The sequence below is a fragment of the Takifugu rubripes genome, chromosome 4 (genome assembly GCF_901000725.2).
Source record: "Takifugu rubripes chromosome 4, fTakRub1.2, whole genome shotgun sequence".
NCBI lineage: Eukaryota > Metazoa > Chordata > Actinopteri > Tetraodontiformes > Tetraodontidae > Takifugu > Takifugu rubripes.
Window position 1 is genome coordinate 1410960 of NC_042288.1, and position 26425 is coordinate 1437384.

Below are 26425 nucleotides of genomic sequence, written 5' to 3' on the forward strand. Positions count from 1 at the left end.
ATTCCATCTTCAACATCCATGTTGAACTTTAAAAAACAGGTGCTGCTGTTAAAAGCCTTAAAAATTATAGACGTACAGGATACAAAGTAAAACAATGCAATAACTGTAAGCTATAGACATTCATATCTTCATACATCAGTGATGAATGTTTGTGTAGCCGAATCAGCAAAGCTTGGATGCTAAGTACGTAGCCAAAGAGCATCGCGTCCCATCCTCACGCTCTTAATGTTGGAACAGATCAGGTCCATCCTTCACTTTCAGCGACAGCGCGAGTGGTGAGTCAACAGCCCTATTAACTGTTTGAACACAAAGTGTCACCCTAAATGTTAATATTATGCACAAAGTGGGTAATTTGTGGAGAATATTGGTACAGAAGTAGGAGTCAGTCTCAGCATCACTCATTAGGTAATGGTAAAAATATCACTTTATAGGCCTCATTGATTTTGATATTCACTGATTACTCCAAATTGGATGAGAGGAGCAACACTGACAAATGTGTACAAATGCGCTCTGATATAATGTCACTAATTACTGCAGCCATAAAACCTCACTTTTATTAGGAAACCAAGCACTGCTTCTAAATAGAGGAATCAAAAAGACACTGATCTGTTGTGTTTTTTTGTTCAGCTGCTCATTAGTGATCAATTGATTTATTTCCCGGGAGTATTTTGGAAAGTTGGAGGGGCTTTAGAATTAAGCCTGGGGCTCATTACCTGATCAATGGCTGCTGTTAATGTATTCTGTGTTACTTTAAAGAAGGAGGTCTTTGACTTGTGGGAAACTATTGAACCAGACGTAATGTTGGCTTATTCATCAAGGATACAGTCGAGAGTGCTGTGTTCACTAAACTCACTTTCGTTTATTTTACACCATTTGAGTCAGATCTTAAAAGTAAGTGGTTTTATGAGGAGCATTTACACAACCCGATTTCTGTATTAACGTATAAATTAACTGCAGTGCGTCATTAACTTCCGATGGTAACTCTACAATAAACATCTTCTCATATCTCTAACACTGAACAAGTACTTTTGATGTGCAAATCTATGCCAAGCAATTCCAAGATTATTGGATTTTTAGCCAAGTTTGCCGCAGTGCTCAGATTGTGATGGTCACAATTATTGGGAAACACAAACACGATCTGTTCTAGATGATCAAATCTTCAAACTTAGATGTTTAATAGTTGCAGGTCTTTGCACCAACTAGATACTGTTTAATCTCATTCTCACCCTCCACCCGTATCTGTCTCTAGCTAACAGTATCTGTTTCCTCACAACCTTCGAAGATTTGTTTAATTCTTCAGCTCAGTGGGAAAATTCACACGGTTAATGAAATTTCCCTGCAGATGGGACAGTGTCTATTGTTGTTTTTCACCTCTGCATGCTTCAGCAGTGCTGACAAGCTGCTGATGTGTGGTTTTATCCTTGACAAGCATGGCTGTCGTATCTTGCCCAAAGACATCTTGCAGTTCTGCAGAATAGTATTCAGACCATTGGACGAATAAAGAAGAAGTAGAGCTAAAATATTCCAGTTTTTCAGAGCTGAAAATGTTGATTGGATTAACCCGGATTGGTTTGATTTTCTTAAAATGACCGGCATTCTAATTAATGTTATCCAAATCAATGCAATCTAAGTCTAACACAATTTAGATTGTAGACTTTTTGAAAAGACTTTATTTTGAATTTACTGGTAAGTAGTTTTAAATCTTTTTTAAACCAGATATAAAAAGTCCACTGGATTCTGAATACAAGCAACATAATGGACAACTAAATGAACAGATTTTATGAGCCTATTTATTATCATAAAGACCATCTGTCCTGACTGTCAACCTATACTAGTTGTGGGGGAAAAAACAAAAAATGACACTATTACAGTGTAAACATCTGTTGGGTAAATGTAAAATATCCCAGATCAATCAAGCCCTTAAAGTTATTTACCTAAGTGATTCTGTGCAGATGTGATGCATGAACACAAAAATCAAACTATCAGATCATTTAAATTGTCTGTAGATATATCAGCAGACATCAATTTTCCTATCACATTCGTGAAAATGTGGAAGAACGTTGCAGGAGGTAGATCGAGTTAAACATACTGCATTTATCAGCAAACACATGATTGCTTTCAATGTCTCTTTGCTCTAAAGGTTGAGCTTTTAAGGACACAAACAAGCCTTAGATGCTCTAACGCAAACTAAGAAGTAGGTCAAGCAGCAAGAAAAATCATTGCCATAAATACATCACATTTAAAAGTACTTCAAAGGGAAAAAATTGGTTAAGGTTATATTTGGTTGTGTAATTATAGAAATACCACGCTTGAATAAACAAACTTGAAGGTCACGGCAGAGTTATGCTTTCTGAATCAATTCAGGTGATATTAATGCTGTCACTCGGATCTCCATCGATTTTTTAAAGTCCATCACCAGGACAGCAGCCACAATAACACACTCTTCCATCAGTTCCACTGTGAAAGGGTTATTGTTGCTACTCTTATTTATTTTCTTTCCAATACAATTACATTTTTGAGCCTAATGGAGTCCTGATCTGTAGATTCACCAGTAGATTATATTAGTGAGTTATGTTGTTGTCATATTTCTGATTGGTTGTAGAACTATAATTGGGCACATTAAGTTAAGGTGTTGAACCATAAAAACAATGAAAGGACATTTAAAGCTCTTTTGGTCCTACTCGCGTACCGTAGTTCGTGACAGGTGTCCCCCGTTGCCTAGTAACGCTCAAGCGCAGCAGCGCTCCGATAGTAGTGTTGATTGACCTCAAAAACTGTGTTATTTGTTTACCACAAATATATATTTAATGCTTAAAGGGGACTGGAAGTCTCTTTAAATACCTCAAGTTTGTGGCTGGAACTTTGAAAATCCTCTGGTCCGGAGAAAACTGACATATTGCTGCTAACGCGGTAGCATTCTTCCTAAACTTCCGCTTCAACGCTATTATTATCTAGCGTTGCGTCGAAAATTAGTAATGATTTAATGTCTTTGACACGGACCGGGATGTGTTACGGCATCGTAATATGTTCACATTAATTATACCTAATTATTAATACATTGTATTTTGTCAGAAGTTACAGGCTGTTCATAAAACCTCGAGCATCAGAGACACACGTGTGTGTGTCTCTGTGTGTGTGTTTGCGTGTGTGTGTGTCTGTCTGTGTGTGTGTGTGTGTGTGTGTGTGTGAAGCCTTTATATAAAGCCTGATGCTTGTAGTTAAATAAATGGATTACATATCTATTGTAACCACAGGGCCGGTGGTCTGAGGGTTCCTGGGAGGGTTCCTGGGTTGCCACGAGTCCTTCAGGGCACTGCCGAGGTACCCTTGAGCAGGTACCTTCCTCCTTTGATGCTCAGGTAGGGCCCTGTTATGACCTGGCTGGACCTGAAAGGTCATGTTGTATAATGTCTCTATGTTTCAGTGACAACAGCGCTGGAAACAACAATTCCTTATCTGCTGCGGCATCATAGAAGCTACAACATTACGACGTACAACATTACAACAATGTTACATTTCATTACAACTGTCCTCTATATCAATTGCATCAATTAACTTCCACCAGCCTCCATCAGTCTGAATCACCAACAATGGGAAGCGATCCAAGAAACCAGGTAAGATATTGACAACAAGTAGAGATGATTGATTCCATGTGGCTCTGCCTGAAATGCAACATGTGTAAAACAGGTTACTCAATCATGGTATGTCCGACTGTGATGTGCGGATGCCAATTTAACATCTAAACTAGAGTTCCATCTGCTGCTAGAAGGCAGGACGGAACAAACTGTTGGTTTAATGACTGGTTTAATGTGCATTCATTAATGACTGGTCTTGAGTTTCTGTACGTGTGAGTAGAAGAGGGGGGCCGTGAACATGCATGAAGGCTAGAATATGAACACACACAAGCTATGGGAGAGAGGTGGGCTGGGGGTACTTCCCGGGGTTCTTTCAGAGGCCCACAGAGGAACACTAGGCATATTTAAGAGTGGTTGTTTGAACTGACCATTAGAATAAAGCATTTTCTCACTATTGTCAACTACCTGACATTGAAACTATACGTGTTGCACTCAGAAAAGGGTGTTTATTTTCAGATAAGTGCAAATACTTGTGCACCACACGGACACATTTTAGCCTTTCTCATCCATTTCAAGTATTGGGCAAATGTAAAGAGGCTAAATGCAAATATGATGTAAATAATATAAATGTGCATCCGTTTTTCCCTCATTGTTGTTCAGCCGGATCATTCAGAGACCAGCAATGTGTGCCTGAAGATGTTCTCTGAAGAGATTCTACCAGCTGATCAATTATTGTCTGAAGCTCACCTCTGCCAGGGGCAACTGTGGACGCCATTAGCCACGGGGAACATGGTGAGGACAGTAAATTACCTGCATTTTTGAAGTGCTTGTGTGTCAGTGAGGGCAGAAACACACACACACACACACACACAATGGCCTATGTTGGAAAAGAAAAGTTTATAATGAGTGCACGTGACTTTAACTGGCACAGATTCAGAATTTCTCTGGAATTTTGTTGCAGCTTTTTAAGGTTTTATAACGTCAGCAACGTCATTGTTGTGGGTAGTTTTTGGTGCAGTTCATACCTCTGTCAAATAATGTATAATTTACATTTATTCCATTACATCATCTTGAGATAAACATCAACTTTGAGTCACACTTTAGCGTAGTGTCCACATATTCACCATTACCCACCTCATTCAGCGCGTTAGCGGCATATCGATACATTAGTAGCAGCATAGTCCCCTTATTTTTCTACTTATTACACTATTAACTGTTCACCAGCTATAACTTAATTACTGCTTCTGCAGTCGGACATATGACATTGAATCAATAGTCTTTGCTTAGCATGGGCCTCATAAGGTGTTATTCACAGCCATTACTCCTCCATAATCCTTCCTAAACATAGTTTCTCTCCAGGGACGTCTGGATTAAGTCATGTTAAGTCATTTAATTTGTGCTGTATTCTAAAGTGGCAACAGGTTGTTAGGTTGTTGTTTTCTCTTTTGGTACAAATATTCTCTCCCAGTTACAAGCCCTGATTACCAGTAGGCAGCTTAAGGTAAGAGCATGACCTGCTCAAAGCCAACAGTAACACTTTTTAGGTGGATAAAAGGTGACATATTACAAACTACACACACGTCACACCTCGGCGTTATGGATCTTTGGTCCTCAGCCCGAAGGAGACAGATTGAGGAGGTTCAGGTTTTATCTGGGAAACACAGTGAGGTGTCCTCTGCTGAAATGACCCTTAAACACAAACACAGACGTATATGTTGAAATGTGTTGTAGCGCACCGACTGAGGACGACACTTCCTCTAAGGTCTGCTCTCTTTTAGAATAAAGTCTTGTCTGCATGTAAATGCTACAGGCTTTTCAGCCTTTTTTTTTTTTAAAACTTCCTTTCAAGCCCTGCTGCCAGTGTTTATGATTCTTGGCCTCCTTTGACTTTTTCATGTCCTCTTCCTTCTGTTTCTTCTGACTCTTGCTTTGATGTTCACGTCATGTGACACAGAAGCTGAGAGACAAACCAACCTAAATGCATTGGACCTTCTTTTTGGCTTGGACTGAAATGTAACAATGGTGAAATTCGTTTTTCTCTTTTTTTATTGGAATAATGAACAAAAACACAAAGAGTGCCCCGTCCCCGTCTCCCTCCCACCGGAACACACGCTGGAATTCCAACTACGGCTTTGAAATCTTCACATTTCACCATTTTCTTTGTTGTTTTCTGTTTCAGAAGGACTTTGAAGAAACCATCCGGCGTTTTCTGAAAGACATTGAAACGTCAAAAGCCGAGCACCCGCGGTGGGTAGGAAGGATCTTGTACTTAGTGTTCAGAAGTCAGAAGTGGAACATAGTTTTCGATGATTTGGGAGAACGTTCCTCCTCCCTGCAGATTCTTACAAAGTTTTCAAACATCTCAGGCTAATTTGTAGATTTTTTCAAAACGTGAAGAGTGTCTCAAATTGTGTTTATAATTGCCAAGCCTAACCTGATCCCCCACGTATCTGTGCCCTCACCTCGTAATAGATGATGCTCTCTGTGGGTTCTGATAAATGTGGGCTGTGATGAACGTAGAAAAAGAGAAATGGTCCGAGTTTCCTTCCTTGCTTTCAAAGATGTATTTGTAGGGAAGAGACGCCTTTGGAAGAAAAGAAACGCGGCTCCTCTTTGCTAATGAACTCATAACCTGTCAATAAACGGGCTGAATGTGCATTCCCATTAACACCAGTGGGACTGCGCATCTTACGCAACCAGCCCAGACGATTGCACGGAGCAATCTCTGGTGAATAAATTAGCACCACTCAAACAGTCTGTTCACACAATTTCCTTCAAAACAGTGCTTTGAATCCATAAATTATTATTTAAATCGCACCGTCCGGGGCGCACTCGTGAGACTCGTCGGTTGATGGTTAATCCGGGCGCATTTGCAATTCGCATGAATCCTGCGAGCCGATGACGCCACGAACTGAGTGGCGCGAACAGATAAACTGACTTGAGAATGCATGAGTAAATAATTCAGCCTTCCTGGTTTGCATGCGCTTCATTTCTGACAGCTTCCACTACAAAGTCTTCAACTCCTCCGTGCGTTACTTCCACGCCGTGCGGCCCTTCCTGCAGCCGGGCAGGTGTCAGCATCTGGTTCCTTCCCTCAGGGAGGTGATCCAAAGCCTGGAGGAGGTGGACGACCAGGACCATAGCTGGAGGGCTGAACTCATGATGCAAGTGCACCTACTTGTCTTTCATTTAAAAAAAAAATAATGCTGTAATTCTGTCCTGTCAGCATTTCTCCTCCGCCAACATATTTTTCCCTCCAGAGCTTGCTGGGAATATATTGTAGTTTCTGCTACCGGCTTTTTAATGACTTCTTTCCCCCGAGACCTTCGGCTAACATTCCATATTTGACAATATTGCAAATGTTATGCACATTTGGTTCATGAATGCGACACGGTATTAGTATGGTTGAGTAAACCGATTCCTCAGGGGGGCGAGTACATGATGTTATGTGTTATTAGCTGCGCAGTCAGGTTTAGCATTTAAGTCATAGTAGGGCCTTTACGAGGTTCTAAAAGCACTAATATCATGCATGAAGTATGTCCGATGCTGGGTTCTGTGTGAAAGGAGGAGAGGCAGTGCCAGGCATGTGCAGGTAACAGGAGGGTGTGTGGGGAGGAAGCGAGTGTGTGAGGCAGCAGCGAGCCTGATGGTGCAGACGGATTTGGGAAAGAAAGTGTCGTTTAACTGGCAGCCAGTGGAGGTTTTGGAGGTTAGCGGCGATGCTATTCTGTCAGTGGCTGTGAGTGAGGAGTTGGGCAGCAGAGTGGAGTATGTGCTGGCCATTGGTGAGACCTTCTGCTAACCTGACACTTAAAACTATCCAAATTTGATAAAAACTAATGTTTCAGTCAAAGTGTGGCTCAGAAGAGCAAAATAAGTTAAAGGAGACACTTGTAAGTAGCAGCTTCTCAAAACTTACATGTATTAAAACAACTGCTGTAGTTCTTTGTAACCTGCTGTTTTAAAACCTCTATTTTGTGACCATGTGACCACAAGAAAATGTGTTGTCTCATTTGCTCTTTCTTTGTTTTCAGGCACCTGATCACGTGTCTTGTGGATTCTGGGGACAAAAACGAGGCTGCAAGTTTCGCCAAAGTTACAGAGACGTTTATCAAAGCACACATTCCACGCCGTTTCTCAAGACTCTTTATGCTACTGGTAAATGTCCTGACTCTGCTATTATGAACACATCGGGGATAATGTAAGCAACCACAACAGCACCGTTGTCCTGGACATGACAGGATTATTTTAATTTTCAGGTGCAGTTGTTTTTATAGCATCTTCTCTAATGAAACATGCGTTATTATAACTCAAAGCTATATTTTCACCCCTGTGACAGGGCCATTCAGACTGTTAGCCCACAACCGTTGCTGGCTAGCAGCCGCTGCTCACCTCCTGTGCTGGTTAGCATTTAGCCACGTGGCCTCCAGCCACCTGTTTTTGGCACTGCTTTTTTCCAGGGTGTGCTCCAGGCCGGGATTGGCGACTGGTGCTTTCGTTTGCTGTGGAGGTTTTGGAACTTGGATTTACCGTTGGACTCGCCTGTGGGCTTTTCTGCCCGTCTCAAAAGATGTATCTGGTGCTCCCGTTTGGGGGCTCAGCTTCTTCAGGATTCATGGACTTCAGTGGGATCTGCCCTCTCTGCCTGAGAGCTTTAACATTTCTGTGGACCAGCCTGAAACCGGCCGCCGCCCGAGGAATTCTACTGCCTGCACTACTGCTATTTATGACTATTGTGATAATACAAGCAATAAAACACCGTTATATAGCATTTCAACGCAGTAATATGAAAGTCAATGTCAAACACTAAAAGAAGATTAAAATATTAATCGTCCTTTGTCATATGGGGGTTTTCTCTCTAAGAGCCTTTTATTGACTCTTCTCGTCTTATTACAGGTGCATCACAAGCTGGCAGAAACTGACACCCTCACTGAACTAAGCAGCCAGAGTGCGGAATTATCTGCAATCTACAAAATACAGCAAGTTAAAAAGTAAGCAGCTTTGGTTCGATTCGGTTAGACTTTCCATGAATATACTATTATTGCCTGTCGTTGAGTTCTGTCTTGACATCGTGCTTCAGAGAATATATTTCTCTGGCTGACAGTTTGCTTTGATAATTTAAACTTAACAGATATTTCTGTCACGTTTGTCATAATTGAGGTTACGCCCAAACACCTTTGTTTGATCATTCTTCATTTTACCTTTAATATGTGTTTTCTTCAGTGCGTTTTAGTGTTTTATGGAGCTGTGTGTCATTCAGAGGCTTCAGTAATGCCTGGATTACTCTCCCATCTTTCTATTGACGTGAAACCTTAATTTCAGTCTTGTAGTTTAACAACATAATATTGATATAGAAGATTAGTTGAGATGCACCTGGAGAAACACAACCCATTTTTCTATACACTTAGGTGGTGCTCTTTTACTCCTGTTCACACCCCTCACTCAATATACTTTATTTGTAGTGGACATTATGTTGTCTTACGCATAAAAGGTTTGCTAAAAAGTGATGCGTGGTGATGGGGGCTGCACTGTGACTGTACCTCTGCGTGACGAGAGCAGCACTGTGGCCGCTGCAGTCGCACTCCTCACCCACCCTTTTCTCCAGGCATGTACTCCACATGTCAGAGCTCCTCACGGTTACTCAGCTATAAAAGTTGACAGCACGTCAGTGCGCCTTGACCATCATCACCAGCGTATATAGATGATTTAGCCCAGGGTTTATGTACAGTCTGTATAAGTGCGTTGAATACAAATAAGGATCACGGATACTGTACACAGACTGCTTTTCGTCTTGTTGCAGCAGGTTGGAGGAAACGCCTGAAAGTGACTTAAAGCAGGAGCTTGAAGAGATCTCGCAGCTGCTAGTGGGACATGCTAAAGACTCCAGCACGCATTTGAGCTCCATCCCAGCACCCGTTGAACCAACTGACAGGTCTGCGACCTAAAATATCCCAAACAAATCTCCTACGATAACATTTGTTACTCCGTGTTCTCTTCAACATCCCACCACTGTAAAAGCATATTTAGATGCCCAGGGCAGCACATGACTCAGATTAATGTAGCGACTGTTGGGAGCTGTATAAATTATGTTTTATCTGGGATTTGCAGAGCTGCCTTCCTCTTGGAGTTGGCTCTGCTGGCGCTGCACGTGAAGCATCAGAAAGTAGCTGCCAGCTGTTTGAAAGAGCTGAAGTCAGTGGGAGAAGCTGTGAGTTCTTAAAGTTCTCTTCAAATCCTTCAGTGTATCATGTAACAGCACAGATTTGTCAAAGACCTAGAAGAGATGAACATCAGTAACCAGTCGGTGCTAAAGCGCACAGCTACATTTAGCTTGTAGTTAACTTCTATCATCTGTTTGTTTCTTAAATGTCAGGTTGCTCACTTGTTCTCATGTGGATTTCTTTTTAGAGCGTTGGACAACAAATTATAATGGAGTGTGTCAACTCTGAAATCAACCTCCTGAAGAGAGACGCCATGATGAACGTCTATTGCAGAGCCAGTATAGAGGTGCTCGCTTATCGCCTCGAGTTAACAACAGTGTGCTTGGGGCTTTTTTGTGTCTTCGTGTGAATCAGTCAGTCCAGGACTAGTGATGAGCATGAAGAAGAGATGTGAAAAGTGTTTCATGTGTTGGGCGTCTGCAACAGCATTCTGCAGTTCCTGTATTTGGACACAGAATATGATGGTTGTCAAGGTGAAGTTTGGGGCCAAGATACATTTCTAGTGGGTGGCAGGAAACAGGTAAAGAAGGTAGAGGTAAATTCAGGGTCAGAACGGTTTGCTACAAAAACCAGCTGCACATAAGCTCGGATTCTCTCAGGCTTGTACTCGTATTATAGAGTGACCACACTCAATTCCACAGATTCATCTTCCACAATGATGTTGCGGGTAACGCATTCAAAACAACAAATATGTTCTAACGTTTCTCAGTTTAAAACTATTCAGTTTAAAACTATTTTGGAGATCGGTTTATGTAACCAGAAATGTCGAGTTTCTATATGTTGTTGTTTTTTTTTGTCCTGCAGGCACGGCTAAAGGAAATAACCAAACTAGACCAGTGCCTGCAGACAGCAACGAGGGAGGGTGACCCTCAGGCCATGCAAGCTGTGTGTGCAACCCAGTGGACGATCTGTTTGCCCCTGTTGCAGCCTAAATTCAGGAAATACATCAGGACCCCTCTGCTGAATGTAGCTATCGTGCTGGAAGAGATTCAAAGGTGTAAAAGAAGCATCCCATCCCGTTTGTGTGTATAATCTTGAAGACAGGGATATTTTACTTCAAAAGTCCATATTTGTTTTGTCTGCCTGACTTGACTTTAGGATTTTGACCCAGATTTCCATCCCTTTGTAATATGTGTGTATTAAGTCTTGGTGCTATTTTAACACAGTGTGTTTGTGGAGATGCGCTGTCAGCTCCACTCAGAGCTGGCAGCGATCGAAGAGGAGAAGGGGAGCCTTGAAGCTTCCCTGACTCACCTACAGAAAGCCCTGCTGCTGGATGATGGAACACAACAAGAGCATCTGTCGTCAGCCGTGCATCTCCTGCAGCTCAGAACCGCCCTCGACCAAACGCCCTCCCGACGCGAGGACAAAGCTGCTCAGCTCCTGCAGAAGGTCTCACTCTCGGTCTCACAGCAAATCTTTGACACAAAATCATTTAAATTAATAAAAAAAAATACAAAAAAGGAAGCTCTTCACCTAGACTCTGCATGGATTCAGCATCCTTGAGTCAGTCTCGGGGTGTCCAGCTGCCTAAGAGTGACCTTCTATCCAATCGGTCTTTGGCAGGTTAGAGACTTGCACCCCAAAGACGAGACGGACATCCGTCCAACTCTGGTTTCTGTGGGTCTTCTGTTGGCTCCCGATGAATTCCAGATGGTGCTGGATGCAGACAACATCCCTGAAAGTAATGATTTCTCATGGTCACTTGCTATTAAACAGTAGCACTTTTATGCACATAACCTTTGTGAGTAATGACAAAATGTCCCAAGCGTTGAGCTATTAATCACATTCTATCCTTGATTAGAGGAGTGGAGAATGATTGATGGCTCCATGCTCACTACAGCAGATGTGGTCAATCCTGGTGTGATTTTTCACATCCAACATATTTTGTTTCTGTTCTTTGACTGTGACTCTTTAAAGCTACGAATGGCCCGACAGTTTAAAAAGTACGGGCGGCCAAATCCCACATAGAAATGAGGAAAGCTGGTTGGTACTTCATGATCAAGGGCGTGGGCCGCTCCGGAGCGGATCACACTCGGCTGTACCTGCACCTGAATGCAAATGGCATCTTAGTTTTCCTGCAGTGTGTCGGCTCCCGTCCAGGCTGCGCGCCGCCTCTGTGGCTCACTGCAAAGAGTCATCGACCATGTGCGGTGAAACATGGAGAAGCAGGGATTGAACTCAAGTACAGTGTCACTTCAGCCTCCTTGGTACCCAGCACCAAATGAACAATCAGAACCACTAATGACCCAGAGAAGACCTCCTGACAGCTAATCAAATTGGGTTAGGAGCCGTGGTCCCAAGTGACGGCACTTTTCTGTCTGTCTTTAAACTTCAAGAGTGTCCGCGATCTTAACGCTTAACAGCACATTTTTAGCGTTAAAGAAAGGTTCTGCCGGAACATAAAGATTTTAGTAGAACACAGGACCGATTTATCAAAAAGTAACTTTAGTTGTTGCTCTGCTGCTCATTAGTTTGTTTTGGAGAAAAGCCCGCCTGTATAAATAGACACACATCTCTTCTTCATGCTCATCAGATATTGCATCAACGGACAGCCTATTTCTCTATTTTAGGTTGTTTGATTTGTATTTATTACCTTCTCTGTGATGATGGATTATAAAAAGATTTATATTTGGGTTCACTTTACAACATTGATTTCCCTCTTAAAGACCTTTTATTGTTAGAAATGGGTCATTTTCCCTCTTTATGACCCTGGTTAAACCCGGCTTCCGATGGTTTGCCCACACAGAAGTCGCACAAAAAGGATTGTTGCGTAACTAATGTATAAATCTTCATGTTCTTTAAATTATACGCAGTCATCAAGGCTTCGGAAGCAGCAGCACCAGTCATTTCCAGCCGTCGCTGTAAAATATGCTAATTTATTATTCAGAGAAAATGCAAACTATTTGCCAGGAGAAGGAATACATTTCAATATGTCAATCAGTCTTGTTTACTTCCTGTAGGCTGTCCCGAGTCTGGACCTGCAGCTCAGCTCGGTGAAAAGGCAGCACATCACTCTGCATCTGTATGTAAGGTGGATGGACACTTGGACAGACGAGGAGAAGATGCTGACAGCACAGAGAGGTATAGAGTGTGTGGGCGTGATGTTCCCTTATCAATTTGCATGTCCAGAACAGACACAGAGCCCGGCTTCTCTTTCCATCTTTTTCTGAACTAATTACCTCAGAATTCCACTTGGATTACTGGCTCTCTAGAGCTGATTATGTGCCGTAGATACTAACATTTAGAACTGCTAAATATGCACTATTTTCTGTTTTCTATGTGAGTGACTCCACTGGCCCTGAAAACAACCTAAGCGAGTGTGTGTGTGTGTGTGTGTGTGTGTGTGTGTGTGTGTGCTGCAGTGTTGTTGGACTTCATTGTTCATTGTTCTTTTGGTGGCTGTTTCAGGGTCAAGTTGTGGGCAACACTTGTGAAGACAGCTGCAAAGCATGAAGTTTGGGACGTGTGCAGAGCTGCTTGTCGTTTCTGTTTGCTGTACGACGATGGGAGATGGACGCCGGTTACAAAGGCTGACAGTAAGTCCATAAACAGATGAGCGATCAGCAATAAATAAAGGTTGGAACAAACTGATATGTTGGTGGGATGAAATCATTGGATTGCTTAGCTGAATATGAATGTGGCCTTAAAAGAGACCCAAGAAAATATAAATATGCTATAACTGATTAGGTTGGGATTCATAGGGGGAAATGAAAAAGTATTAATGGACAAATGTGCAACTAACATTTAAGAGACATTCTATTAAATCACAGCACTATTGTCATTGTGAAATGATTTTTCTGCTCATGTATAAATTAAAATATGGACTAACAGCTCTGGCGTACAGGCCGTCTAAATATTATATTTGGTTGCAAGTGCAGCTATCAACCACATGACTGTTTGACTCCAAGTCATAGTTTTGTTTTGTGTTTTCACATCCAGATTATGCAACATCAGCAAATGCGACGCCCCGCAGTGGCAGCAGCAGCAGTCAAATATATCAGAACGATGTTCCGCGACTTTTAGCTGAAGTCCACTTCATCAATGCTGAGGTGTGTAAACGCGTGCGTCCGAGTACACATACACACGTTTTTAGTTGTTTTACAATTTGTAAACTTAAGGGAGCTTTTAGCCTTTCATAAAGACTTTGAAGAGGGAAACTTATTTTGGAAATAATGCCTGTCTGCTCCTGAATGCAGCTTCAGCAGAGAACTGAGCATGAAATACTTAATATGATTAATGTTCATACAGCTGATGAGCAATTTCAGATGATTTCAGTTTAAGCTACTTATGCTTTCCAATGGTTGTTGGTGTTGGAGGAGGCACTCTCTGTGAGTGTCACCTTCTCTGAAAAAACCCAGGTTTGACACCTTCCATGGAATCACACAGCATGTTTACAGATTTAATCAACACAATGGGGCTCCGTGGTGGCTTCCACGTGCCCGTATGCGCTCATTTAGCACCTCCATTCTCCTGATGAGATGACGAAAGGGTCCCTAATCCAGTAATGCTGGATAATGCTGGAGGCAGCAGAGCATTCCCCGCAGCATCTTCAGACTCTGTCACATCTGTCACATGTGCTCAGTGTGAACCTGCTCCCGTCTGCGAGGAGAACACGGCGCCACAAGCAAATCTGGCGTTCTCTGGCAAATGCCAGTCAGGCTGCGTAGTACAGGGCATGAAGCATGTACATGAGTGCCCTGCTGGGGGTCCCTTTGAAGGGCTTAAGCGCTCCTCCTCCTGCTCCTCCTCCTGTTCCTCCTGCACAGTGGATCAGAGAGCAGTGCTACAGGCCTCTTTGCTTCTCCTGGCATACTGGCCTGTCTTCTGGTGTCTTTTCCCAACAACAAACCCTCTGGCCACTGCAAATATAGATGCGTTATGATGGAGGTGTTGCGCTACCTGTGCAACCTCTGTGGGCTGCAGATGCTGCCCCTTGCTACCTAGCAGTGAGGGCTCTGTTAAAGAGGGAAATGGTCTGTTTTCACCACCTGCAAAACCCTTTTCCACTGGGGTAAAATGGAAGTGTGATTTCCAAGGTGCCTTTACTGTAATGATTGTGATTTCCATTTCATTTAGTTCAATAAATGGTCTGATTATGGGCTAGCTTGCTGGCAGGGCTCATGATCAGTGTTAAATTAACCAGTAGCACAATTCTGCAACACACTGTGGGCCAACATGACACAAGAGGTGTGACAAGAACAACCGGGTTAGGTAAAATCAAAAGAAACAATAATGTAACTCCGTGGAACAAAATTAGTCTTTTTTTTTTATAAATACAAAGAAAGATGAAACTGTTGGGGTCCAGGGTTCCGGGTTGTGTGCCTGTTTTTTCCTGCAGGCGGCGTAGAGGAGCTGATTTGCTGCTGCAGGCGGGCGCGCCTGTTGGCAATCTACATCAGGAGCGCCTGCCTGCCAGCGTCGGAGGGTTTAGGTGGTTTCTCCTGCTCGTTCGAGGTCTCCACGCCGCCCTCCTGGACGAGAGAACTCGCAGGACTGGACCCCTGTGTTGGAGCTCGCTGTGCGCCCCAGAAGACTGGACGAGAGCTTCCCTGCGGTCCAGAAGGAGTGCCAGTTGAATTTGCTAAATAAAGACTAGTTGTTGGACTTTCTATCACTGCGTTTTTACCTGCTTTCGGGTCCTGTAATAACCCAACCTTAACAGAAGCCTTGATATTACTTCATATATTTTCCTTTTCTTAATTTAGGCCACCGTCAAAAAACTGCTTTCAGAAGGGGTCCACCTTAATGCTGTCGCCGCCCCCCCTGTGGTAGAAAATGAGCTCGTGTCTATTGAAGATCCACTGTGGGTTGCTTACAGGTAAAAACTCAATACAGATGAACCCCATATTTCCCTTTTTAGAAGCATCAATTTCCTCATATCCTTTCAGATTTTTTAACATCACGAAACGCTGTACTATTCCTCGTTTTCATGTCCTTTAGTCCTTTTCAATCCATGTGGATATTTAGATTACAAAGAGAATTTGAAGTAGAAGATGATGTATTTTAAGAGCGTCTGAAAATGTTTTGGGCCTTTTTTGTTACCACCTTAGCTCTTTTGAAAGGTTGACAAGACATTTGCCATCGGGCGCTGATGTCATCTTATTTTTTGTGTTGACAACAAGGCAAAAGGATAAAATGATGTGCCTTTGGAATCAAAAGGCTTTGAGATTGGTGTCACATTTAGCTGGAAAACCAGACAGCCATTATCTCACTGGCTCTCTCTCTGTCCCGCTCTCACCCAGCGACTGGATTCAGGAGTTGTCCGCTTACGCCACCTCCAGCCTACTGCGGGCAGCAAGAATCGGAACAGAAATCGAGGAATTGTGGGTGGTGGAAAATGCAGCCGTCTACCTTTGGAACTACAACAGCCCACTTTTGGCAGCTGGAGAGTATCAAAGGCTGCTTCCTGTTTTCCAGACTGTAGTAGAGCTCCTCCAAAAGACCGATAATAATGGGTAAAGAATGTGTGTTTAAGAGACACGTTATTGCAGGTTATTGCAGGTTTGGCTGCTATTGCTCTTGATATGATGCTCAGTTTGCTCAGTAAAAAGCATCCACGGGTGGACGTATCCACTCAAGTGAATAACTGCACTTGAACGATTGTCCTCGGAAACTCATTTCACTCAGAGTTGGCTTTTGAGCGGCAGCCAATATAGTTTACTCTAAAAGAAAAAGTACTCTGAAGCTGCTTCTGCTTCTATTTCTGACCCTGGAAAAACCGTAACTCTAAACGGGCCAAACTGCCCTTGAGCACAGCTATAATTATGTGAATTTTCAGATTTGGTGTCATTAAATTCTACCGTGGAAGAACAAACATTTACTCAAAAAACTGGGGTCCTTCCAGCCCAAATGTGTCTTTGTTTTCATTTTGCAGCTGATGACTGTGAAGAAAATGCTAACGTCTTGGTTCATCTCCCACTCAGACATCATGTTCTGTTTGTGCTGCTGTGTGATGCTGTGGCCCGAGGGATAATTCAGAGTCTGACTGGACCGGATCAGTCTGAGCCGGCCCTGCCAGCAGACGAGGGCAAAAAACGAGCCAGAAAGGAGCCAAAGATGAGCAAAAGTCCCCGAGAGTCTTTGGACGCTGCTGCAGGCCGAGATGTCCTCAAGGCACTACAGGTAAGCCAGGCACAATGCATTTCTGTAAATATCTCCATATATTAATTTTACTGCTGTGAGCATACATTTTTACTGTTTGTGGAGAGCCGGTTGTGTGAGTCCAGTGATCAACTGGCAAAGACTGTTGTCCCTTGTGTAGTGGCTGCTGGATGGTGGTGAGCACCACTGCAACCCTAATGGTTGGACTTATACAAGAGGTTTGATAAAACAGATTCACACAGATTCTTGAGATTTAGGAGAATTAATTGCAAATTCTGGGATTATTTTAATGAACAGGGATCCACTCATCTGTACTCTAAAGTGTACTAAAAACCTTATGCTATAAAATATTTCAGAATTATATCACCAAAACATTTACAGTAATGGAACCACTTATATTATTTGAGCCAAATTGCATTCAGGAAAATTCAACATTAATGTATTTGTCTGCAGAGATTTCTTGGATGGTGGGTGGTTTTGGTTGCTGGGCAAAAGGTGGTAGTTTATTTAGTTTATTTAGCCAGGAAAAGTCCCAATGAGATTATAAATCTCGTTTCCTGGCCAGGAAACAACAGGGCACATAAAACCTCTAAGCAATAAATACAATTTACACACAAGTCAGTTAATAATTATGTTAAATGGAAGTACACTAGACTGCACAAACTGTTAAATCAACCTCTGAGATGGTCAACTTGGATTTAAAAACATCAGCTGAGACCCGCTGCTCAAGTTTTAAATGATTTTACAACACATTCCAGGCTCCATGAAGACGGAACATCCATGCGTATTCTGTGCACGCATGCACTTTCTCGTGTCACATTAAAAACATCCACTTGCGTCTTCTTCCCATGTTCCACTTCTGAGTACCAATTAACCATATTTCCTGATAACATCACTTTGTCACAATGTTCTTCACCATTTTTCTCAGCACGGGAGCCAGATCAAAGGCACTTTATCAGTGAATTATTCAGTTTCATGATTGAGGCAACTATTAGGATGTCACATCGTTTCTTTGCAATTGTATAAATAGACTGTAGTATAGCAGGGTTAATACTGTGTGTGACATGAACCATACTTTTTTTTAATGTTGTAATTATGTGAACTCGCCAGACTGATGGCTGACAGAAGGCCTGCAGCTACAGAAAGTCTTTGGTGTGCCAGTGTTATAAAGCACGAGGTGTTGCCTTGATCCACCGTAGCATTTTTAATGTAACTCCAGATTTTACTCCATCCTGACTGTTGATGTCATGATCCGCTTACTGTTATAAGTCCGTGTTCTCTTTTGTCCTTACCAGCTGTGTGAAGAGGCTCTGCGTGTGTCCAGCACAGCAGGGAACACCGTCCCCATGGCGGTCCAGAAACAGTTAGTGGCCACATGGGTGGAACTCAAGCAGCTCTTGCGTCAGCAGATTGGGTCAACGATGGATCCTGTCCATAAGGTACCTTTCTTTTTAGGCTGCGGTGAGGTCTGGCCTTCCTGGGTACCAGCTCCATGTGGCTGGGCCCCAAACACAGATGATGTCATGTGGCCTCATATCTGGCTGGACTCAGCATGCTTGGAACCCCCCCAACCTGCAGCTACTACACAGCAGCTCACGAGTACCCTCGTGGAAAAGCACCATTAAACCAATGCAACACGATGAAAATGATGGCAGGAAAGTCCCAGGCAGAGGAATCAATTCCCCCTTTCTGGAGTTGGATGGGAGTGAGATGGTCCTTCTGTTAGGGATTAACCTTCATGGTTATGAAGTTTCTCAGTCGCCAGGGTCACAGAGAGCCCATGAATAGCATTACTAAGGCTCATTGGAGACACTAAAGCCTGCAGAAACCGCTGCAAAATCACCTCAAACAAAAGAAAAATGGGTTGTTCTAAAAGCAATCATACTCATATCACACAGAATTTTTCAATTCTTGAACGAGCGCAGTGACATTCTCGGGGTTAGAAAGCATCACTAAATCCCAGTAGTCTCCAGCGGGTGTATTAAAGGTAGACACCCAATTAGAATCAGAATTAGTTAAGATTTGCTCACACACCAGTCAGTCCTTTACACACCAGTAGTGAACACAAGATGGGCGCTGGAGCACTGCTTCATCCATGGGCTGATTCATGTCAGATCCCCAAATGACATCTTCTAAATCCAAGCTGAGGTGCTAATCCAGAACCATTTGTTTGCTTTCTATTTTCTGACGTACATTCCCTTTCCCCCGTGGCTAGGTGATGTTCATGCCGCGTAACTTTAAGCATGTAGCGCTAGCATATGTGTGGTTTAAGGTTAAGTCTATTATATGAATTATTCCTTTTCCTCAGGACGCTTTAACCTCATCAGCAAGATCATCGGTGCTGTATTTTGAGCACACACAATAGAGCAGCCACCCTGCAGGCATATGTATAATGTATACTGAATCACCATACAGCAGTAAATGCACATTACATGATTTCTATAATTAAACTTAGAGGACTTGCAGATCGGGAGCTGAGCATTGGGCTTAAAAGCTCTTGTTGTCTTGACACAGTGTGAAAATGAAGACGTGTCGGCGATGACGCGCGTGCTGGTCGGCGTGGAGATGCTCCGCTGCAACAGGACCCCAAGACAGATGGAGTTTAAGGTCCCCAGCCTCTCCAGTGTATGTATTCCTTTCTGATTACTCCTACCTGTCACCGAGGGGAAGAAACAGACATCCCATCAGGGTTGAGGAGCCATTTTTCCATTTGCATGTGACATCAACACTATCAAAGACACATCTAATCTCAATAAACTTGCTCTCCACTGTTTAGGATGCCGTCGGTCACTGAAAGAATATTGATAAGCAGTGAACAGAGTGGACATAATGTAGCTAAAATTGAAATCAAATGCAAAATTTATGGAACTAATGTCCACATTTTGACCACTTTTCTATTATGAGTATTTAAATAATTTAGGCTTTCAAATCAAAGACATTTGTTTGGGTTTATCCACTATAGTACTGATATTAAGAGCTCTTTTTTCCATGTATCTAATTCCCATCATCCTTCCATTATTCTTTAATCCTGACAGTCTTAGTATCGACTCATTTACTCAGTCGTAATGACATAAATATTTCTTGGAGACGCCTACGTCCATTTTTCTATTTATCATTCATCTGGAGGCTTTTCCACCATTTTTACAGAATTGGTATCTGTATAAATGAGTTTGTCTTTGGTAATGTTTAAAACTTCTTCTTCTCTTCTCCTCATCACCCCTCCCTCCTCATCTGCCCACTTCTGCTAACCTTGGAGTTCTTGCATACCTCTCCTGTCTTTCCCGTCTCCAACTCGCGTCTTAATTGTGCGTTTCTGCTCCGTGTCCTTCCTCATCCTCGTGCCTGTCTCTACCTGAAGCTGGTGAACATGACGTCTGAGTGCAGCTGGTCCGATGCCCTGGTAGAGCTGCAGGTGTGGTGCCAGCTGGCTGCCTTCTGCTATGAAGCTGAGGAGCACAGCCTGCTGCTGCGGAGCATCGAGAATGCTCTGATGCTGCAAGAAGCAGCAGCAAAGAGCCTCATCAGAGCACCCTTTGTTTTGTAAGTTGAGCTCAACATTGTTGTTGCGTTTATTTACTGTCGGGCACGACTGACCTGTGCTCCCACTGCAGGTTTGGCCTGACCGCTGTGAGCGAGCTGCTGAGCATTGTGGTGTCCTTAAAGGGTTTGTTGTCCATCCACATGCCCTGTGGAGATGTACAAGCTTATAAAGAGGCCATGAAGGAGTTCCTGTCCAGTGTCAGGTGATGAGTGTAGCCCACAATGTAGTTTCTTTAATGACTTTTGGATACTATTGATGGCTTAATTTGGCATGATCTCATCATAAACCTCTTCTGTTGGTGTCATATGTTGTTACATATTCCCCATATTTGTCCCTTCACTCCTTAGTGTTGGGAGTGGCAGACACACGCAGGACCGAGTAGATTTGACCAGACTTTACTGAAAATGGGGCAGTAGAATCCCACAAAGAAGTTAGAAAACTCTTTGTTGGAGCAGGCTGGGCGGCACGAACAGACATGTGAATGGGCGATCACGGAGGGTTGATCACACACCCTCCTGTTTTAGGAGTGGAGGCAGGTGTAGATGATTATGATGATGAGTTGGAGGTGTGTCGATCTCACGATGGGAGTGAACCTGTTCACTACTCACTACATGGGGGACATGGATTGAGTCAACTACGTAGCTCACTCAATTTAAAGTTAGTATTGGGACACGTAAAGTGACGTCATGGTGTTGCATAATAATTACGAACCGGTCGCCGGGAAAAGTGGCCAGGTCCATTTAATTATTTTAACCCATCAGAAATACATTCAGCGGCCATTTTATGAAAATGCAATATTTTACCCTATAATTAACTTTATATAAACAAATGAAATATTAATGTCAATAATAATGCTGCTAATTTCCCTAATGGACACCCCCTAAAGGGATCAATAAAGTACCCTGATTCTGATTCTGAATACAACAATAATTACTTATTACCTAAAATAACTCGTGTCCCTTGATATTTTCAGGCCAAGATGTGATGGTACATTCTCAAGTCATATTCCGCCATAGTGAAAACATTTAAAGCAATTTTTCATCAAAAAATGGATCCAGAGCTACTTTTCATCTTTGTAAATATTCTTTTACTGAGATTCTGTCGCCTGGTGAGGAACAGACGATTCCGAAGAACAATTTTAAGGGGGGGATCAATGATTGATTGATTGATTTATTTTTTTTATTTATTTATTTTTTTTACACATTTATGTTGTAATATTTTAAAATGATCATATTGGACCCCTACTGAAAAAAAAATCTTATTTCCAAAAATGTCATATATCAAACCGCACAGTAGATATTACGTTAAAAAATGTATCATCAGCCTTTACGATAATGCTGACGCTGATGAGATACATTTTCCGAGTTCGGGTGCATCGGTTGTATACTATTTTTCGCAGTGCATTGTGGGATACATTGAGTGCACTACATAGGGTACAGCGATGCTCACTAACAATTCGGACACTATTTCAAAATGGCGTCCTCACTATTGAGTGCACTATGTAGGGTACAGGGGGTGGTTTCGGACACAGCCTTTGTTGTCTTACGCGCTTTGCTTTGGGTTTTTAAAAAAGAGATAATTAAGGCGTCAGACTCACTGGCACCACCTAAAGGCCCTGAGCCCCAACAGAAGGTACCTGGAAGAAACAGGTGCAGACTACTGAAACCTTTCCTCAAGTATCCAAAAGTCATTAAAGCTGACACTCTTCCGACATTTTTCTATGCACGACTATTAGACAGATAATTCAATCAGTTACTTTAAGCTGAGGAAAAAATTTACACTGCAGCAGCATTTACAACATTATAAATGAATGAACGTAGTTGTTGATTGTGAAAACTTCTCTTTCACAGTTATGCAGAACAAGCTGAGAACCCACACCTGTGTGTCACTGCTGCCACACACTTCTGGAACACTTGTCTACCTTTCATACACATCCCAGATGAGCGGCGTCGGCTCCTGGAGCCCCTGGAGAAGCTCCTGCTCGCTCTCATTCAAACCAGGACCAAACAGCTAAATGTATAATTACCTCCACGGCCTGACTTAAACATCCAGTTCAGTCAGAAAAATGTGGCCTTCTTAAAAAGATGAGCCAGGCAGTTAGATAAAAGAATGCAGGTGCTCCACAAAGAGCTCAGAATCCACAAAACATCAACATTTTTAACATGTAAAAGTGAACAAACCCACGGCCCTAAGTGGCCGAAATACTGTTCTAATCAAACGTAGAGTTGAATATACGATTAGGGCTGTTCCACTTAGCTGCATGCATACACACACTTACATAAACACATTTTTCTCTATTCCAAATGGAATTTGGAAAATATACTGTGCTAATAACTGAACTCGAAAAGGTCTTGAGGTCAGATACAGGGTGAAGTCAGGAGCACTTAGTCTCCCACTGTACATCGTGAGCTGCTCTGTGAGCCACATGCAGCATCAGTGACACGATCAGAAACATGCTAGCTTGATATAAGAATGGGGCGTTCATTCTCGTACTCTCTCTACCAGAAGCAGAGCACACGGGAAGCCTCATTGTCCTTAAAAGCAGTGGCACACGGGGATTCTTTGGATGATGCAATGGGTGAGTGCTTCATGGAAATCAGTCATGTGGACAGTTTTTCTCTCTTGTGGCGACGGAAGCAGCCTCCTCTTGGATTTCACTTCTTATTGGGACAGCATTTGCATTTCAAAGTCAGTTATATATACATATATATGGCCCGTTAAGACCAAATATGCTTCATTTTACAACGCGATCCTATATATTATTGTAATTTGCAAAACAGATAAAAGCAAGAACTGTTTTGCTACTAGCAACATTTGTGAATACAAAGCACAATCTCACACAATTAAAATAACAGTTGAAAGATGCTAAAAGAAAAACTGGCTAATGAAAAACCGTGAAGATTTTCTGATGTTTTCAGTTGAATCCTGACGCGTTGCTAACATTATTCTCTTTCATCTTTATTTGAGGAAACATCTTTGACATTATTTTATGACTACTATGCATAAATTATGTTAGATAACATTACAGTTCAGGCAGAAACTAAAGATTTATGTGTGTACATCTCTGTCATTAGACCAACAGAACCTAAATCTCAGAGCAGCCATCTACCACGTGCTTCTCCATCACCAAATGGATAAAGCAGACTGGAAAGGTGCTCTTGAGCTGCTGGACACGGCTGTTAGAGACACACCCTGCAGCAGGCAACAGCTGTGAGCACGTTTAGCACTCAGCAAATCTTTAGTGATAAACAGAGATTTACAAAATATATTATCTGTGTATTATTTTATTTTTTTTCTAGACTACTGCAAAGACACCGAGTCTTGGTGAAAGCACGACTGGGGGAAAGCATAATAACCGACGTGCGAAAGTTGCAGAAAGGAGGAGAAACTAACTGTACATCATTATGGCATCAGGCAGCACTTAGCGCTGTGAACGTAACCCAGCAACTCGCCTACTACAAACACTCCATCACCTCTCCCATGGTATTGTCTCTATTTTCACATTCAACCCAAAAATGATCTGCTCCATGTCAAGTCACCGTATCAGGAAAATCTCTCTTTTCCTGAGGCATCTTTTTATGGCCTCACGCACAGAAATCATTTTTCAGACACTCTACCTCCACCATGTGGACGTTGACTGTCATTACAACATAATTTCTTACAAACGCTCTCTGACCGTGTTTACAGCCACTTAACATATAACCTTTAAATAAGCCTCCTGAACTATTACTCTTGTATGTCTGTATTTGTAATCAGAGCGCAGAGACCCGATGGCAGAAAGTCATTATTCTGTTAGAATTTGGAGAGTGGTTGTACCGGCAGAGTTTTCCTGAAGATGATGGTCAGCTGCAGGTTCACAAGGCCATAGACATCCTACTACAAAAGGAAAGTGACCAGACTGCTGAAGCAGGTATCACTTGCTTATTCAGATGATGCTTATGATTAATTATTCCTTATAATTACATCATATGATATATTGAGGAGATGCAAACAGGGTCGATGTCACCCTTTAAGTGAACATTTGGCATAAAATCCAGATATCTTTGGCAACAATGCAACGTGGTTTCACTTATTCCACCGTATGGTACCCATATTTACACAAACAAAACTGTCCATCGCTGCGATCAAACGTCTTTGCTTTCTACTCTAGATGACAAGTCCACACCAAAGGATTTGGTCTCATTGACATGTGACTCCGTGGAGGGATTCAAGGATTTGTTATTCACACAAAGTCTGGCCGAGCCCATGGATGTTCGCTGCCTTGACGGCCTGGTGCGAGCGCATGTGCTGCTCGCTGTCATGTCTAAGAGGACGTCGCCTGAGCACCAGCTCAACCTGCTCAGAGCTTCCACCTTTGTGCTTCAGATATGGCAGGCACGTCCACCTTGTATCACGAGGAGCAGCGCTGTTTATGCCAGCGTTACTTTGATTGAATGTGGGGAAATACGGCTTGGCTCAATGTTTGTCCCGCCAGGTTTCCATGGCAACGCATTCTCACGCTGCGATTAAAGAAGGTCAGGACTCCTCTCAGAAACCCAGAGGCAAAAAAGCGAACAATGTAAGACTTCATCCCGGTAATATTCTGCCCTGGTTACCTTGTGTGATCTGGATGGAAGAAAAACTAAAACATTTATTTACTGTTGGCTCCTAACAGTTTTTTAAAAATGGCGCTTTTGTTGTTAATGTTAATGCACTTTTAAAACAACTGTAGTTGACCAAAGTGCTGCACAGAAATTAAACACAAAGGGGTCAGAGACACAAAATCTAAAACCATTTTAAATTTAAAAAAAAACAGAATTATTAGCTTTTCAAGTCTAAAACATCAATGTCAGGCGTCAGGTCAAGGAGAAGAGACGATGGGTTTTCAGAAGGGGTTTAAGACCAGATAGAGGGGAGGCCCTCTGATGTGCTGTGGCAGGAAATCCCATAATTTCGGAGCCTGAACAGTGAAAGTAGGTTGGGCTCTCCTGCGTAACTTTGGAATGAGCTGAATGGGGGGGAATACAAGCTCTGAGAGGTAGGGCGGGTTGGGGCAAACATCCAAGTAGTATAATTTTTAAATGGATTCTAAGATAGACGGATTTTCTGTTTTCTGTAAATCTCTCTTTTTTGTAGCCCCCCTCTGCCAAAGACAAATCCAATGCTGCCGTAGGGGCTCAGCCACTTCCCTCCACCCCAGAGGACTGGGCTCAGTACGTCTGTCCCCATCAGGCCAGGCAGATCTTCAGAACCAGCACTGACCCCTGCTGCATCAATACACACAGCATCACAAACCAGGCAAGAAGATGTGTTGGTCGTCACTGCTGATAAAAATGAGATGACCAACACGTCCATCCAGTTGGGCTGAAAGGAAGTCCGTTGTTGATAAAGTGGGAGTGCAGTTATTGATCACCGGGGGTCAACACACATTATTGGAACAGCTTTCTGATTTAAATGCATTAGAATTGATCTCTGGCGTGATGGGTAGATCAAATCGATTGTAATAATTCAGAAGGTGTGTGGGTCTCCCTGTTCTGTTTATGCGCTTGCTTGGCTGCAGACTCGGAGCCTGTTCTTCCTCAGCCTGCTTCAGGAAGAGCTGCAATCCCTCTCGCTTGGACACCTGACGCTTCCCATCCTACACCTGGCAGAGGCCATTGCCAGTGACCTCCTGGACTGTCGGAGCCTCTCTGACCTCTACGGACTTCGGTAATCTCACAGATTTACAAAAGAAAAGGAAAATATTGAAGGCCTTTTGAGGCTCCCGTGGGACCATTCGACTATATGATGTCGTGCTACAGAAACTCACTTCTCATCTTTGCGTCATATTGCATCAAACCATTTATTATCTTCATGTTGTGTTTGCTGCTCTTCCAGAATTGTGCAGACCTGCTGTCAGATGGGTTTGGAGAAGAGCTGCCCATATCAGGATAAGGTCATAAATATGGCTGGAATCTGTGAACAAGAACTGATGGCGTGAGCGAGCCGTGAAAAATAACACATGC

General features: G+C 42.7%; 1 protein-coding gene across 5 annotated transcripts in view; it reads left to right on the top strand.

Moving 5' to 3' along the window:
• The first annotated feature begins 2738 nt into the window (after positions 1 to 2738).
• Positions 2739 to 26425, top strand: part of cfap46 (cilia and flagella associated protein 46) — a 37331-nt gene continuing 13644 nt past the window's right edge. For 2 of the 5 annotated variants that reach the window (XM_029835748.1, XM_029835751.1), the window contains exons 1-35: positions 2739 to 2910; positions 3255 to 3335; positions 3425 to 3491; positions 3566 to 3614; positions 4236 to 4367; positions 5755 to 5822; positions 6575 to 6739; positions 7610 to 7733; positions 8472 to 8566; positions 9376 to 9507; positions 9684 to 9783; positions 9984 to 10082; positions 10601 to 10791; positions 10963 to 11188; positions 11363 to 11480; positions 12760 to 12880; positions 13208 to 13335; positions 13739 to 13848; positions 15505 to 15617; positions 16042 to 16254; positions 16723 to 16921; positions 18196 to 18339; positions 19415 to 19525; positions 20259 to 20440; positions 20512 to 20643; positions 22292 to 22457; positions 22947 to 23019; positions 23516 to 23651; positions 23741 to 23924; positions 24198 to 24351; positions 24592 to 24815; positions 24916 to 24999; positions 25557 to 25718; positions 25981 to 26129; positions 26298 to 26396. In XM_029835748.1, coding sequence (XP_029691608.1) covers positions 3591 to 3614; positions 4236 to 4367; positions 5755 to 5822; positions 6575 to 6739; positions 7610 to 7733; positions 8472 to 8566; positions 9376 to 9507; positions 9684 to 9783; positions 9984 to 10082; positions 10601 to 10791; positions 10963 to 11188; positions 11363 to 11480; positions 12760 to 12880; positions 13208 to 13335; positions 13739 to 13848; positions 15505 to 15617; positions 16042 to 16254; positions 16723 to 16921; positions 18196 to 18339; positions 19415 to 19525; positions 20259 to 20440; positions 20512 to 20643; positions 22292 to 22457; positions 22947 to 23019; positions 23516 to 23651; positions 23741 to 23924; positions 24198 to 24351; positions 24592 to 24815; positions 24916 to 24999; positions 25557 to 25718; positions 25981 to 26129; positions 26298 to 26396 — 4358 coding nt within the window. In that variant the 5' untranslated portion in view covers positions 2739 to 2910; positions 3255 to 3335; positions 3425 to 3491; positions 3566 to 3590. Of the gene's footprint in view, positions 2911 to 2957; positions 2973 to 3254; positions 3360 to 3424; positions 3492 to 3565; positions 3615 to 4235; positions 4368 to 5754; positions 5823 to 6574; positions 6740 to 7609; positions 7734 to 8471; positions 8567 to 9375; positions 9508 to 9683; positions 9784 to 9983; positions 10083 to 10600; positions 10792 to 10962; positions 11189 to 11362; positions 11481 to 12759; positions 12881 to 13207; positions 13336 to 13738; positions 13849 to 15504; positions 15618 to 16041; positions 16255 to 16722; positions 16922 to 18195; positions 18340 to 19414; positions 19526 to 20258; positions 20441 to 20511; positions 20644 to 22291; positions 22458 to 22946; positions 23020 to 23515; positions 23652 to 23740; positions 23925 to 24197; positions 24352 to 24591; positions 24816 to 24915; positions 25000 to 25556; positions 25719 to 25980; positions 26130 to 26297; positions 26397 to 26425 lie in introns of those variants that run through there. The other 3 variants (XM_029835749.1, XM_029835752.1, XM_029835750.1) reach the window with 3 other exon arrangements.